We start from the raw sequence: 12,441 nt of genomic DNA, 5'->3' as shown, positions 1-12,441 counted from the left end.
GTAAAAATATCTGAAGGTGCCAGGAGCCTCACTCCAGTCTCTAAGCTGTCTGTTCTCTGTCTTTGGAAGAGAGCATTATCCACAGTGACCCGGAGTTTAGCCTGAAGGATAATTATTTCATGACCCAGAATGAACGTTATGTGGCCGCCGTTCAGAAGAAATTTCACCTCCAGATAACAGCAAAGCGCCTGGGCTGGTCGGAAAACAGTCCTGAATTCTATTACGCTTACAGGTACTCACTCCCAGGGCAGCCCCACCAGAGAGGAATTCACCTGGGATCACTTGGAAAGCCTTAACGCCATGAGCGATTTTCCCCACCTTTAAAGGCAATAGCTGTTGGGAAGCCAGGATGGCAGATGCCCCTTCCCTCCTGCACCCTGCCAGACTGACGGTACCGGGGTCCCTGTCTCCGGTGGGCTACTCAAGCACCGTGTCCTTTACCCCCCCCAGAGCCCTTTCTGGAGAACTGGCCTTAAATCTACACCACGTGTTCCTGAAATCCCTCAGGAGCCTGGGCTCAGAGGAGCAGATTGCCAAATGGACCCCACTCTGCAATGAGTTCCAGATCATTGCATCATATGCCCAGACAGAACTGGGACACGGTGAGCCAGGGTTTCTGCGTGCACGGTTCCAGAAAGCCCACTCGCGGCCGAGGAGTCCGAGATTGTCTATTTCATATGGAAACATTCCAGCAGGTGGCAGTCAAGGGTCTCGAAGGAGGGGGTTCCTTTTTCTAATTTATACAAACACACCGTGTGAACTAGCATGCGTGGGGCAAGGCGTTCCTTCTGGAAATGTCAGCAAGCATTCCTTGTCATGGGCTGGCCATGTGTCCCCCACACAGCCCACGGGTGAAAGACAAGAAACGCCTGTGGGTACAGCTGGGAGCTCCCCCGACTGCAGACGGGGCTGGTGCCTGGCAGCTCCAGGCCCACCAGGACACTGCTCCCCAGGTGAGATTCCTATCCTGACCCCCCTGCCTCACAAACTCCCCTCCTTGATTCCCAGGGACGAATCTTCGGGGCCTGGAGACTGAAGCCACCTATGATGCAGCCACCCAGGAGTTTGTGGTGCATAGCCCCACGTTGACGGCCACCAAATGGTGGCCTGGGGACAGTGAGTATCCGTCCGTCCCCCCAGCCCTATCTGTCCCCAGGGAGATCAAAGTTGGACAGCAGAATAGCACCGGCTCTGAGGTCCACCAGACCTCAGACCGATTCCCTGTTCTAGGCTGGTGACCTTGAGCAAATCAGTGCAGGTTCTTGAACTTCAGGGTCTCACTCTGTCAACAGGGGGGGATGGGAAGAATTTCATCCGTGAGTGGCTGAGAGGCCCCAACTTCGGAGTAGCTGAGGAAACCACCCAACCTGTGGGGGATGAGGGCCAAGGCCTCGCTCACAGGCACCCTGCCCCCACACAGATACACGCGTGCACACACACATCACATACGCACAGCCTAGTCCCAGGCACTCTCACCTCCCAAGTTAGTGATTAAGCTTGCCGATCCATCACCCAGTTCACCGATCACCGCCCCTGCTCCAGACACCCAGAAAGGCTCAGCCTCGGTCTGGCCACTGGCGCCACATTGCCTTCTGTGGCCACCAGGTGGCGACCGCACCGTGCTTCCCCCAGGCTCCGTCTTTGCCCAAGAGGGGGTCCCGCCAAGGCCCTATTCCCGGGATGTGACAACATACCTGTGAGGGCATGTCTGTGGCACTTGAGGACCCATTTGCTGAATGCTTCCACAGGGGGAGAAAATACAATGAATGTCAGGAGTACAACTAAGCAGAGAGAAACAGGCCAGGAACAAGCAGAGAGGGAGAAAGATTCAGACAAAAGTCAGAGAAATAAGGGATGGACAGGAGAGACAACGAGAGAGGAGAGGAAGGGAATGGATGACCGCAGTCAGAACTGCAGAGAAAAGAAACCAGCCTTGGCAATCAGGCCGACTTGAAATCCCAGCTCTGCCCCCTCCAGACCGGTGACCTTGAGGGCCTCATTCGCCTCTCTGAGTCTCAGTTTCCTTATCTGGGAAATGGGGCTCATCATACCCGCCCTGCAAGAACTGGAAAGCACCAGCACAGGGTCCAGCACCACCTGGATTTAGATAAATGGTAATTATCTGTATTCATTATTATTAGGTGGACGATAGAGTGATTCATTTACAGATTTTTGAGGACAGAAAAAAAAAAACCCTGCGCATTTTACAGTGCCTTTTGCAAAACACTGCTAGATTTGTTTGGTTCTTTGGGAGCTGTTCCCCCTCTCTGGGATCAGTGACTCTTCAAGGCCCCTGGGTTGGGGGGCAGCGATGCACACCTTTCCCTGTGATCAGGGACCGGTTTTCTCACCATGGATCCTAACATACGTACCCCAGCAGCTCTGACATAAAGATCCTGTCTCCCTGATTCCAAAGAAAACGACTCAAGGGCACACACTTCAGTCAGAAGACTGCAGAAGAACCAAATTTTTAAAGATGCCAAGCTTTCCCAGATTGTTCCACTTAGGCTATTTTCATTAAAATCCATAACCTTTGTCAGCTTTGCCTTTGAAAGGGGGAGCATCTAGAGCGTGTGGAGGGCTTTGCACCCCTCCAGATCTCCAGCCGGCTCCTTGAGCCTCCCTACCCCCTGCCTGTGTGTTATAGGCTGGTTGCTCCACATATGTGACATTTAGACAGAAGCCCCTGCACCTCCAGCCACTAAATGGCTGTCCATAAAGCTCTCCAACCCAGGCACTCATACTAAAGCTCTCAAGACTGTTCCAGTCATTTCCAAGGATGAGTCAAGGCCATGTGAGCCACGGGGTATCCTGAAAAAGCATCGCTTTGTTGCCCAGGATGCTACCTCTCCTCTGCCTGGCCCTCCCTGCCCTGGGTAACCCCCCTGGGAAATAGCTGTACCCTTCAGGCTCCTTGTGCATCCTCCCCTGACCCGACCATTTGAGGCAGATCAAACAATCCCCATCCTGGCTTCACGGGGTGCCCTGCCCTTCCCCGTGCCACCACATTGGTCCTCCTCACCCATTTCAGATTGGACCCACATGCAGGTTCCTGATAGGGAGAGTTAGACTGCCTGCTCCATACACCAGGGCCTCCCACACCAGAGATCATGCTGGGCCTCTCCTCTCTCTGCCTTCAGTGGGACGGTCAGCCACCCACACCTTGGTCCAGGCCCAGCTGATCTGCTCAGGAGCCCGACAGGGCATGCACGCCTTCATTGTGCCCATCCGGAGCCTCCAGGACCACACCCCACTGCCAGGTAAGCCCACGTGGCTCCTAGGACCACTGCCAGGAAGAGAGCCCACCAGGCCTCCCTATCCTGAGGCCCCAAGGTAATGGGAGAAGCTGGGACATGTCTTTCTTGGGCAGGGAGGAGTCCAGTTGGATAGACCTGGTGCTAACTGGCTGGGTGAACTTGAGCAAGATTCAGCACCTGTCTGACCTCAGCTGAAAAACAGGTGTAATAATCCCACGTGACAGGCTGCTGTGAGGCTCAGGGGAGCTAGAACGTGGGTGGGGGGTACCCGGCACATGAAAGCACTTGGCTCACAGATGTTCCCATCTCCATCTCCTTCTAGGAGTCACCGTTGGAGACATCGGGCCCAAGATGGGCTTTGACCACATAGACCACGGCTTCCTGCAACTGGACCACGTGCGGGTCCCTAGGGAGAACATGCTGAGTCGCTTTGCACAGGTGGGAGTCCTGGGAAGGCTTGCAAGCCTACGCTGCCTGGAGAGGGGCAGTGGCCTCCTGCAGACTGCTGCTGGCTCTGGGTCTTCCCCCAAAGAGCAGAGTTTGGGGCACCCCACCCCCACCCCAAAGAGGCTCTGGTATCCCACAGATCTGGGTAAAGCCCCAGTTTGGGAGCTGTGTGACCTTGGGCAAGTCACTTGATCTCTCTGAGCCTCAGAGTTCTCAGGGGTAAATGCTCAGAGCTTCGTGGGATGGTAAAGCAGTCATAGGGTAGGGGGGCAAAGCGATGTGAGAGAAGGGAAGGGCTGAGGGTGACATGCATATTCACCTACAGTGAGGCCTAGACAAGCAGTCACTGACCAGACACCAGCCGAGTGCTGGAGGAAGGTCTGGAGGTCCCCAGGCATTCCCTCTAGCTATGGATTTGGGGGAGGTCCTGGGTGTCCCCAGAGAGGAGCTGTGAACCCAGGCACTTGAGAAGTGACTGTTCAGCAGAAAGCACAGGTGTGTTAAGAGCCAGTGCGCTCTGGCGGGCGGTCAGCCACCTGCTCCCTCCCCCGGTGAGCGGTCTGAGGGCCGTGTGCCTGGAGGGGATGGAAGCCCACAGTTATGGGTGTAGGACAGGCTGGGGAGCCCTGGCTCAGGCCCGGCACACCCGTCTCTGGTCCACCAGGTCTTGCCAGACGGCACCTACGTCAAGCTCGGAACGTTGCAGACCAACTACTTTTCCATGGTGGTGATGCGGGTGGATCTGCTCCTGGGCGAGGTCATCCCCCTGCTGCAGAAGGCCTGTGTCATCGCCATCCGCTACTCGGTCATCCGCCGCCAATCCAGCATCCGGCCCAGGCAAGGGGCACCCGCCGGCTGACCATGACGGACGGGGCTCCCTCTCCATCCCACAGTGCCTGTCCCCTGATGCCACCCCTCTGCTCGAGTGGGCCCTGTCTACGGGGTCTTCGTCAGGCTCCCTCGAACCCTGGCTGGTCTACTGCCTGACCTGTGTCGGTCAGGGTCTGGGTTTCTGTGTGATCATGGGTCTTTGACCCTGTACCATTAGATCTGTCTGTCTGAGTCCAGCTGGGCTGTGACTGGCTGGGTGTGTCTGGGTCGTCAGCTGGTTGCCAAAAGGTGGGTGACTGTGGCTCTTGAGCTCGGTCAGGGCGTGAGCGATCGTGTCTGGGAAAGCCCAGCCGTCACACTGGACGGTGCACGGCTGAAGCTGGTTCTGTCCGGCTGTGGCTGTCAGCATCCCCACGTGGGGCATGTCCAAGTCTGGACCATTTTGTTCGCATGTGGCTGCATCCAGCGGATGCTCCCTCTGCTCCACGGGACTGAATAGCTGACTGTACTCTCTGTTGTTGTTTGAATATTTATTTAAGTAATCTTCACACCCAATGTGGGGCTTGAACTCATGACCCTGAGATCAAGTTCCGCATGCTCCTCCCACCGAGCCCTCCCACAGGCGCCCCCGTACTCTCTGTTTTTTACCGTGTGTTATGTGCACCCACTCGTGTGCGTGCCTGTGTAAACACACGCGCGGTTTCCAGCAAATGAAAATACAGGCTACCAGTTAAATTTGAATTTTGGGTAAACAGCAAATAATATTTTAGGATAAATATGCCCCCAGTGGAGACATGCAGCCAGGATGTCGCAGCGAGGAGCTGAGTATAAGGTGCCAGTGTGGGAAGAGAGGGTCGAGTCCTGATTGACTGAGGGATGGGCTTCAGCCCAGCAGTTCTTGTCCCAACTCTGCTAAGTGACCCTGGGCAAGTCTTTTGCCCGCTCAGGGCCTCTGTTTCCTCCCCTGGAATGTGAAGAGTGAGAGAACTTCCAGTCTAAGAATCCGGTGATGCTTTATGCCGTGGGCTCAAGGATCCAGGAGTCTAATGCAAAATGGACTGAGGGTCAGATGCCGGACAGACCTGGGGGACACACAGCTGGGCCGCATGCCAGCCGTGGGAGCTTAGGCAAGTCGCGCCACCTCTTTGTCCCTCAGTGTCCTCACCCACAACACAGGCATGACAGGAGCACTCTTTCAGGGCAGTGTGGAGAGTGAAATGCAATGAAGCAAGCCAGGCCCGGAGCCCGGGGTCCCTTTCCTCTGGCAAACCCAGGGCACCGCGACTGGCCTGGGCTTCAGATTCCCCCTGCTGAGGGACTCTTCTCCGGAGGACAGGGGTGCTAGGGAAAAGGTGATGCTGCTGAAGTCCCATCCAGAGCCCAGTTTTCTGGGTTCCACAAGTGTCCCAAGGATGGTTATGATAGTGTGTGTCTGAGGCACCTTGGTGTCTCAGTCAGTTAAGCATCCAACTCTTGGTCCTGGCTCAGGTCATGATCTCAGGGTCATGGGGTTGAGCCCCGTGTTGGGCTCTGCACTCAGCGGGAAGTCTGCTTGGGATTCTCTCTCCCTCTCCCTCTGCCCCTCCCCCCACCAATAATAAATAAATGAGGGACTGCTGACCTAAGATTCTCCCCAACAGCCATGGGAGGCTTCTCACAGTCACGCTTTCTTTTAATCCACAAATCGTCACTCTGGTCCCCTTCGTGCTGGACACAGTCTCAGGCACTGCAGACATAGCAAGGGACAAGGCCATCCCTGCCTTGGGATTCCGTCAGACCCAAGTTCACATCCTCAGAATTACTGATTAGACTTGATGTACCCCCCAGCACATACTATGTGCACCTGGACAGTGAAAGGTCCAGTTTCAAATCATCAGGGGTACAAGACCACAAGCCCTCACTTGAAATCCTTGGGACCAAATGTGTTGGAATTCAGAACTTTCCAGATGTTGGTAGGATAATATGGTGCACAGGCTGTGATTTTGTACACATCCCCCGTCAGGGGCAGCACCTATCGGCAAACCTGTCAATATTTCTACAGAGAAATGTGTGGATATTCATGTTAGATGGAATTTTAAGATTATTACTAACCTCATGTCAGTTCAGGTCAAGTTTTGCAGTGAGTTATAAAAAATGATCAGTTTTTAAGTCTTTTTTTGGTCCTGGGGATATGGGAAGGTGGAGGGGGCAGGTAGCAATCTTCTAAACCTTCTGCTTTTCCTCCCCTCAGCGACCCAGAGGCAAAAATCCTGGACTACCAGACACAGCAGCAGAAACTCTTCCCTCAGCTGGCCACAGCCTATGCATTCCATTTCCTGGCGAGCAGCCTCCTAGAGTTCTTACGTAGCTCCTACAATGCCATTCTCAACAAAGACTTCAGCCACCTGCCGGAGGTATCTGCTGTCTGGGGGGCGGGGAGGGGTGGCCGGAGCTGGGAAGGTGGCTGAGATTGTTCTGCCCACTGGGAAGCAGCCCCACTCCTGTTCCCATGGACTCCTTTTACTCCCTCCCCCCAGCCTTCCAATATCCCCGGGGCACCCAGGGCGAACTGTACCCCGACATATAAATCCACCTACATCTGGCTTCCAGAAAGCTCCAAAAATGCTAGAGGGAATAATCACACATTATAATAGAACACAGGAGCACAATCCCTGGTATGTATGTGAAACCTAAAAAGCTCTGAAATATTACAGAAAAATTACAAATTACACATTTGGTGGCATGGTAGGACCTGAATTGATCTGATTTATCCCACTGGATGTGTATACATTTTGCAGCAGAAATACTAATGAGTTTGATCACTAAGGCTGCCCCAGACTTTTCTGGGTATTATATATAATCTACCTTCAATGCCCTGCTTTAGCTTTCTAAAATTCAAAAAAATACTGATTCCGAAACACATCCGGCCACAAGGGTCTCAGATGAAGGACTATGGACTTAGATATACACTAAGGTTTCGTCCACCAGACCCTGTGCTTTATAAGCACTGCTTCATCAATCCCCAATTGTGCCACTGGCCTCATTTATATTCCCATTTTACAGATTAGGAAAGTGAAGCACAGAGAGATTAAGGAACATGACCTTCCTCCCAAGGACTCAAGAGTCTGAAAGATGGGTAAGGGCTTTCAAGAACCGAAAGCTCTAACCAGGTCTGCTGCCTGGCAGCCCCTCCTGCAGCCAGGCCAGTGGGTTGATGGTGGACTTCCACGGTCACAGGCCAGCTCTCCAAAAACTCCACTTGCCAGCAAAGTCCATAACTCCTAAATGATGGTGAGCCCAATCCAGGAAGCACCCTCTTCCCGAGATCCTGGAGACACTGGCCTGGTCAGTTTTCCTTTGTTTTTACTGCCCTGCGGCTACATTGCCTCATCGTATGACCTTGGGCAGGTCACATAACATCTCTGAGTCTCAGCCTTCTGATTCGTAAAGTTGCAAGCCGAGGAGATCATTCTTACTCACAGGGTTGTCATGGGCATACAGCAGGTGCTCAATGAGCGGGAAGCATGGTTGCTCCTGGAGGAACTCCTTACTCACCCTGATGCCCTGTTCTTGCAGCTTCACGCACTGAGTGCAGGAATCAAGGCCATGACGTCAGACTTGTGCCTCCAGGGGACTGAGCTGTGCCGCCAAGCCTGTGGCGGCCACGGCTACTCGAAGCTGAGCGGCCTGCCCTCACTGGTCAGCAGAGTGACAGCCTCCTGCACCTACGAGGGTGACAACACCGTGCTCTACCTGCAGACGGCCAGGTAAGGCCCCTGCGTGGGCTGAAGCAGCGCCCGATGCCCACGGCCGGAGCAGGCACCAGGCAATGCCACGCGGAGACCAACCGACATGCACAGTCTGTCTCCAGTCCATCCGGAGCTTTTCGCGGGCGGGACAAGAGCACAGCTTTCCCTTGCTTCACATTCTTCAGGGGCTCCCCACAGCTCATGGGAAAACCACTGCACCTGCCCTGCGGGGTCCTTGCAGCTTGCCCCACCCCCCTCCCCGCCTCCCTTCCCATCGTGCTCTCCCTTCCCCTGGGGCTGGACACGGTTCCTCTTTCCCATCACTGGCTCCCGCTAGCTTCCCTCCCCTGAATGCTCTGTCCCAGCCTGCAGGGCCGGCTGTAGGCAGCTCCTCTCATCCCTCAGGTCCCCGCTTAGATGCCCACCCCGACTGAACACGCCATCTCCAGTTGCCCCAGCCCTCCCACTCAACACAATCCGAGGGGCTCTTCTCTGTGAGCCAGAGTGTTGAGGGCCTTGCTCACCGCCTGTCCCTGGGCTCAGCACGGGGCCTGCGCGCAGAGGCTCCCACCTGAGAGGCAGGCAGGCAGGGATGCAACGGCAGGCTTCTGTTCACTCTCTTCTGTGTGCGGGGGCTCGACTGGCAAGGCCTTTCACGTTCATAATAATATTATGGGAAGTTTTTTCAAATGATAAGGAGGATACAGTATCCTCTATTAGACACTCTGTACCCCACCATTATAGGAGCATTACAGATATTTTCTCGGTTTTCACAAACCTTCTATCAGGTGACTATTATTATCCCCATCCAGAGATGGAGACGCTGAGGCCAAGGGAGGTGAAATAACATGTACAAGCGTCACAGAGGTCTCAGCAGAGCTGCCCGGGGAATCCAAGGATGGCTGAGCCCAGAGCCTATAACCACTGGGTCATCAGAGGAAAGAAGCAGAGAGTCACCTGTAACTCTCCACTCATGTTAGCATTCTTACACCTATCCTTCCTCAAGTACGAAAATTTAATTTCCGCCGTCACTGTACAATTCAGCACGAATCCCCAAATCCCAAGATCCTAACCAGAAGAAAAGATTCTGTTTGCTCAGATACCAAAAGGGTTTACGTTCAGGATCTGAGTGTCTATCAGGAGGGGCCAGGCAAGAGCCTGCATGGCCCTGGTTCTCCCGTAGGGAGTATAAGAGTGCAAGTTCCTGGGCAACAGGGGTGCTGGGCTGTCCCACAGGGCTCCCCCCTGCTTACCTGCTTCTACCGCCCCCCCCAACCCCCGCCCAGGTTTCTGGTGAAAAACTACCTGCAAGTTCAAGCTCAGGCAACCCCAGGCTCCACACTGCAGAAGTCTCTCCCTCAGTCTATTGCATACCTGACCACAACTGACTTGGCCAGATGCCCAGCCCAGAAAGCAGCCGACTTCCTCCACCCAAAACTCTACACCACGGCCTGGGCACACGTAGCAACCAGGTGAGCAAGAAATTAGCCATTCCACCTGGGGGCAGGCTCTTTCCCACACTAGGGCCTTTGGGGAGGGCTGGGTGAGCATTTGTGGATACTCCTCTGAAAAGCACCCCCTTCCCCAACCTCAGTCCTCTCAGTTCCTGCCACCATGGGCAGAGAAGGGGAAGCCACATCCATGAGCCACCATCACTTCCCCATCCTGGTCGAGCTACTAGAAGGACATCACCCCTCTTGCCAGTGCAAGGAAATTTTTCTTTTTTTTTTAAGAGTTTTTTTTTTTTAATTTGAGAGAGAGAGAGAGAGAGAGCATGAGAGCACGAGCAGGGGACGGGCAGAGAGAGAAGCAGACTTTTCGCTGAGCAGGGGCTTGCTCTCAGGACCCTGAGACCATGACCTGAGCCCAAGGCAGCTGCTCAACCAACTGAGCCACCCAGGTGCCCTGAACTTTTTCTATCTTTAGGTTCTTACTGTGATTTGCAATGCAATGAATGTGCCCCATTTGTAAATACCACAAATGTATCAGTATGTGAATAATGGTAAATAATAAAGTAAATACCAATACTGTATTTAAAATAGCCCACAAACTAAAAGTAATTTTCAAAAAAAACCAACTACATCAAGGGATAGGATTAGTTTATTGCCAGGGTCTATCTAGTGGACTCCAGGGAACACAAACAGGACCAGGGACTCAGGCATTCTGTCATTCAACAAATACTGCTGGGTACCTCCTCTGCGTCAGAAATGTCCAAACATGCCAAGGGCTGGGAATAAAAAGAGGTCCTGGCCAAACACAAACACCATCACAGAATAGAGAGAGAGATGGAAGTACCTAAGAAATAAACCTACTGAACTTCTCCCCAACTAAAACACCAAAACAACCCAGAAGAAATAATTTCAGCATATAAAAAGGTCTTATACCCCAACCTGTGGTCCAAGGGATGGTTAATAATTATTTTAAGATCACAAGCAACTTTGGGGGCGCCTGGGTGGCTCAGTCGTTAAGCATCTGCCTTCGGCTCAGGTCAGGATCTCGGGGTCCTGGGATCGAGCCCCGCATCGGGCTCCCTGCTCCGCGGGAAGCCTGCTTCTCCCTCTCCCACTCCCCCACTTGTGTTCCCTCTCTCACTGTCTATCTGTCAGATAAATAAATAAAATCTTAAAAAAAAAAAAAAAAAAAGATCACAAGCAACTTTGGACATTCATGTATTTATTCCACAAATACTAAGTGCCCACAGTGTGCCAGGCACAATTCTAGGCACTGCAGATCTATCAATAAACCAGTCATAAAAAGCCCAGGCCTCAGAGAACGAACATTTGAGTTGGGGGAGGTGTCGAGAGCCCAATAAGGCTGCTCAGGGTAATTAAAATGCCATTATATTGATTTTTGCTTGGAACTCCAGGTGACATCTGCTTATCTACTCCCTGATGCAAAAAAATAAGTATTGCTTAATAAATAGTGTGTTTTGCAACAGAAATCCCAAGGGTCATGAGTGGATGGGCAGGGAACAGAAAATAAAAGAATAAAGGTTAAGTAAACAGCCAATGACCAATTTAGTGGTTTGGAGAACAAGAGTTATTTTTCTTTTCTTCTCTAGCCTTTTAAGGTCCCTTAGGTAGAACATGGAACTGGCCAGGCTGACTGACAGGCGTCACTAGCCTTTCCGGGAAAACCATTGTCCTTGCCCAGCTACAGAAGCCGGTCAGCAGAACGGCCTGAAAACACTGACGTCAGGATGGCGTCTGTATTAGAAGGAGGGTCAGCGCCTGGCCTAGAGCCCTGAGGCTTTACAGCTCATAGGTTAAGATGGCTCCACCCTCACTAGCTGTGTGACCCCCCGGACAGGTTAAGTGAGCCAGTCTGGGACTCAGTTTTCCCCATTGTAAATTGGTTAAAGCCTACCCTTAAAAGGGTAAAGAGAGGGGCATCTGGGTGGCTCAGTTGTTAAGCATCTACCTTCGGCTCAAGTCATGATCCCAGGGTCCTGGGATCAAGCCCCACATCAGGAAGCCTGCTTCTCCCTCTCCCACTCCCCCTGCTGTGTTCCTTCTCTCGCTGTGTCTCTCTCCCCGTCAAATAAGTAAATAAAATCTTAAAAAATAAAGGGGGGGATTAAAGAAATAATGTATAGTCAACATTTAGCTTTGCAATACAAAGCAAAGGTCAATGAATGGACATTACTGCATTTCTACTTCTGAGGGATCCCCAGGCAGCCTGAGACCAGGCTCCATCAGTCTGTTTCCCACTCAGTCAGGAAGTTGAACCTTTTTTTCTTTGGCCGTCAGGCTCATAAAGGACTCAGTGCATCGCTTAGAGACTGTGATGCAATCCGGGGCTGACTGGGATGAGGCATGGAACCAGACCACTGTCATACACCTCCAGGCTGCTAAGGTGAGCTGCCCGTCAGCTGAAGCTCCAGCTGAAAGGGGCCCGTTTTGTTTCCCCAGCAGGCCACCATGCGGAGAAAATCTGAGCTCTGCCATTATTCCCCAGCCCTGCTCAGTGGCTGCCCTCATTTCACTTCCAAGGCTTTCGTCCAGGGTATTTTAATTAAAGGACTTAACTCCAAAGCAATCTTGCTGACAGCTCTTAGGGAAAAATGTAATGAGGCAGTGTTATTGGATTTGCTTCAGGTTGTTCAAATATTTCCTCCCACACAGAAAAGCAGGTCAAGTCTCCCCTTAGCCCCGCAGGCAATCCTTAGATGTCTGATT

At 52.8% G+C, this 12,441-nt stretch overlaps 1 protein-coding gene across 1 annotated transcript in view; it reads left to right on the top strand.

The window, feature by feature from the left end:
- ACOX2 (acyl-CoA oxidase 2) overlaps positions 1-12,441 on the top strand; it is a 33,745-nt gene that overhangs the window by 7,045 nt on the left and 14,259 nt on the right. The window contains exons 5-14 of the mRNA XM_032411630.1: positions 70-232; positions 451-602; positions 1,009-1,116; positions 3,141-3,260; positions 3,580-3,695; positions 4,369-4,541; positions 6,766-6,928; positions 8,091-8,281; positions 9,550-9,735; positions 12,013-12,118. Coding sequence (XP_032267521.1) covers positions 70-232; positions 451-602; positions 1,009-1,116; positions 3,141-3,260; positions 3,580-3,695; positions 4,369-4,541; positions 6,766-6,928; positions 8,091-8,281; positions 9,550-9,735; positions 12,013-12,118 — 1,478 coding nt within the window. The remainder of the gene's footprint in view (positions 1-69; positions 233-450; positions 603-1,008; positions 1,117-3,140; positions 3,261-3,579; positions 3,696-4,368; positions 4,542-6,765; positions 6,929-8,090; positions 8,282-9,549; positions 9,736-12,012; positions 12,119-12,441) is intronic.

This window comes from Phoca vitulina, unplaced genomic scaffold (genome assembly GCF_004348235.1).
Source record: "Phoca vitulina isolate PV1807 unplaced genomic scaffold, GSC_HSeal_1.0 scaffold13, whole genome shotgun sequence".
Lineage (NCBI taxonomy): Eukaryota > Metazoa > Chordata > Mammalia > Carnivora > Phocidae > Phoca > Phoca vitulina.
The sequence above is the reverse complement of the archived record's forward strand: the minus strand, read 5'-3'. Positions and strand labels throughout refer to the sequence as shown.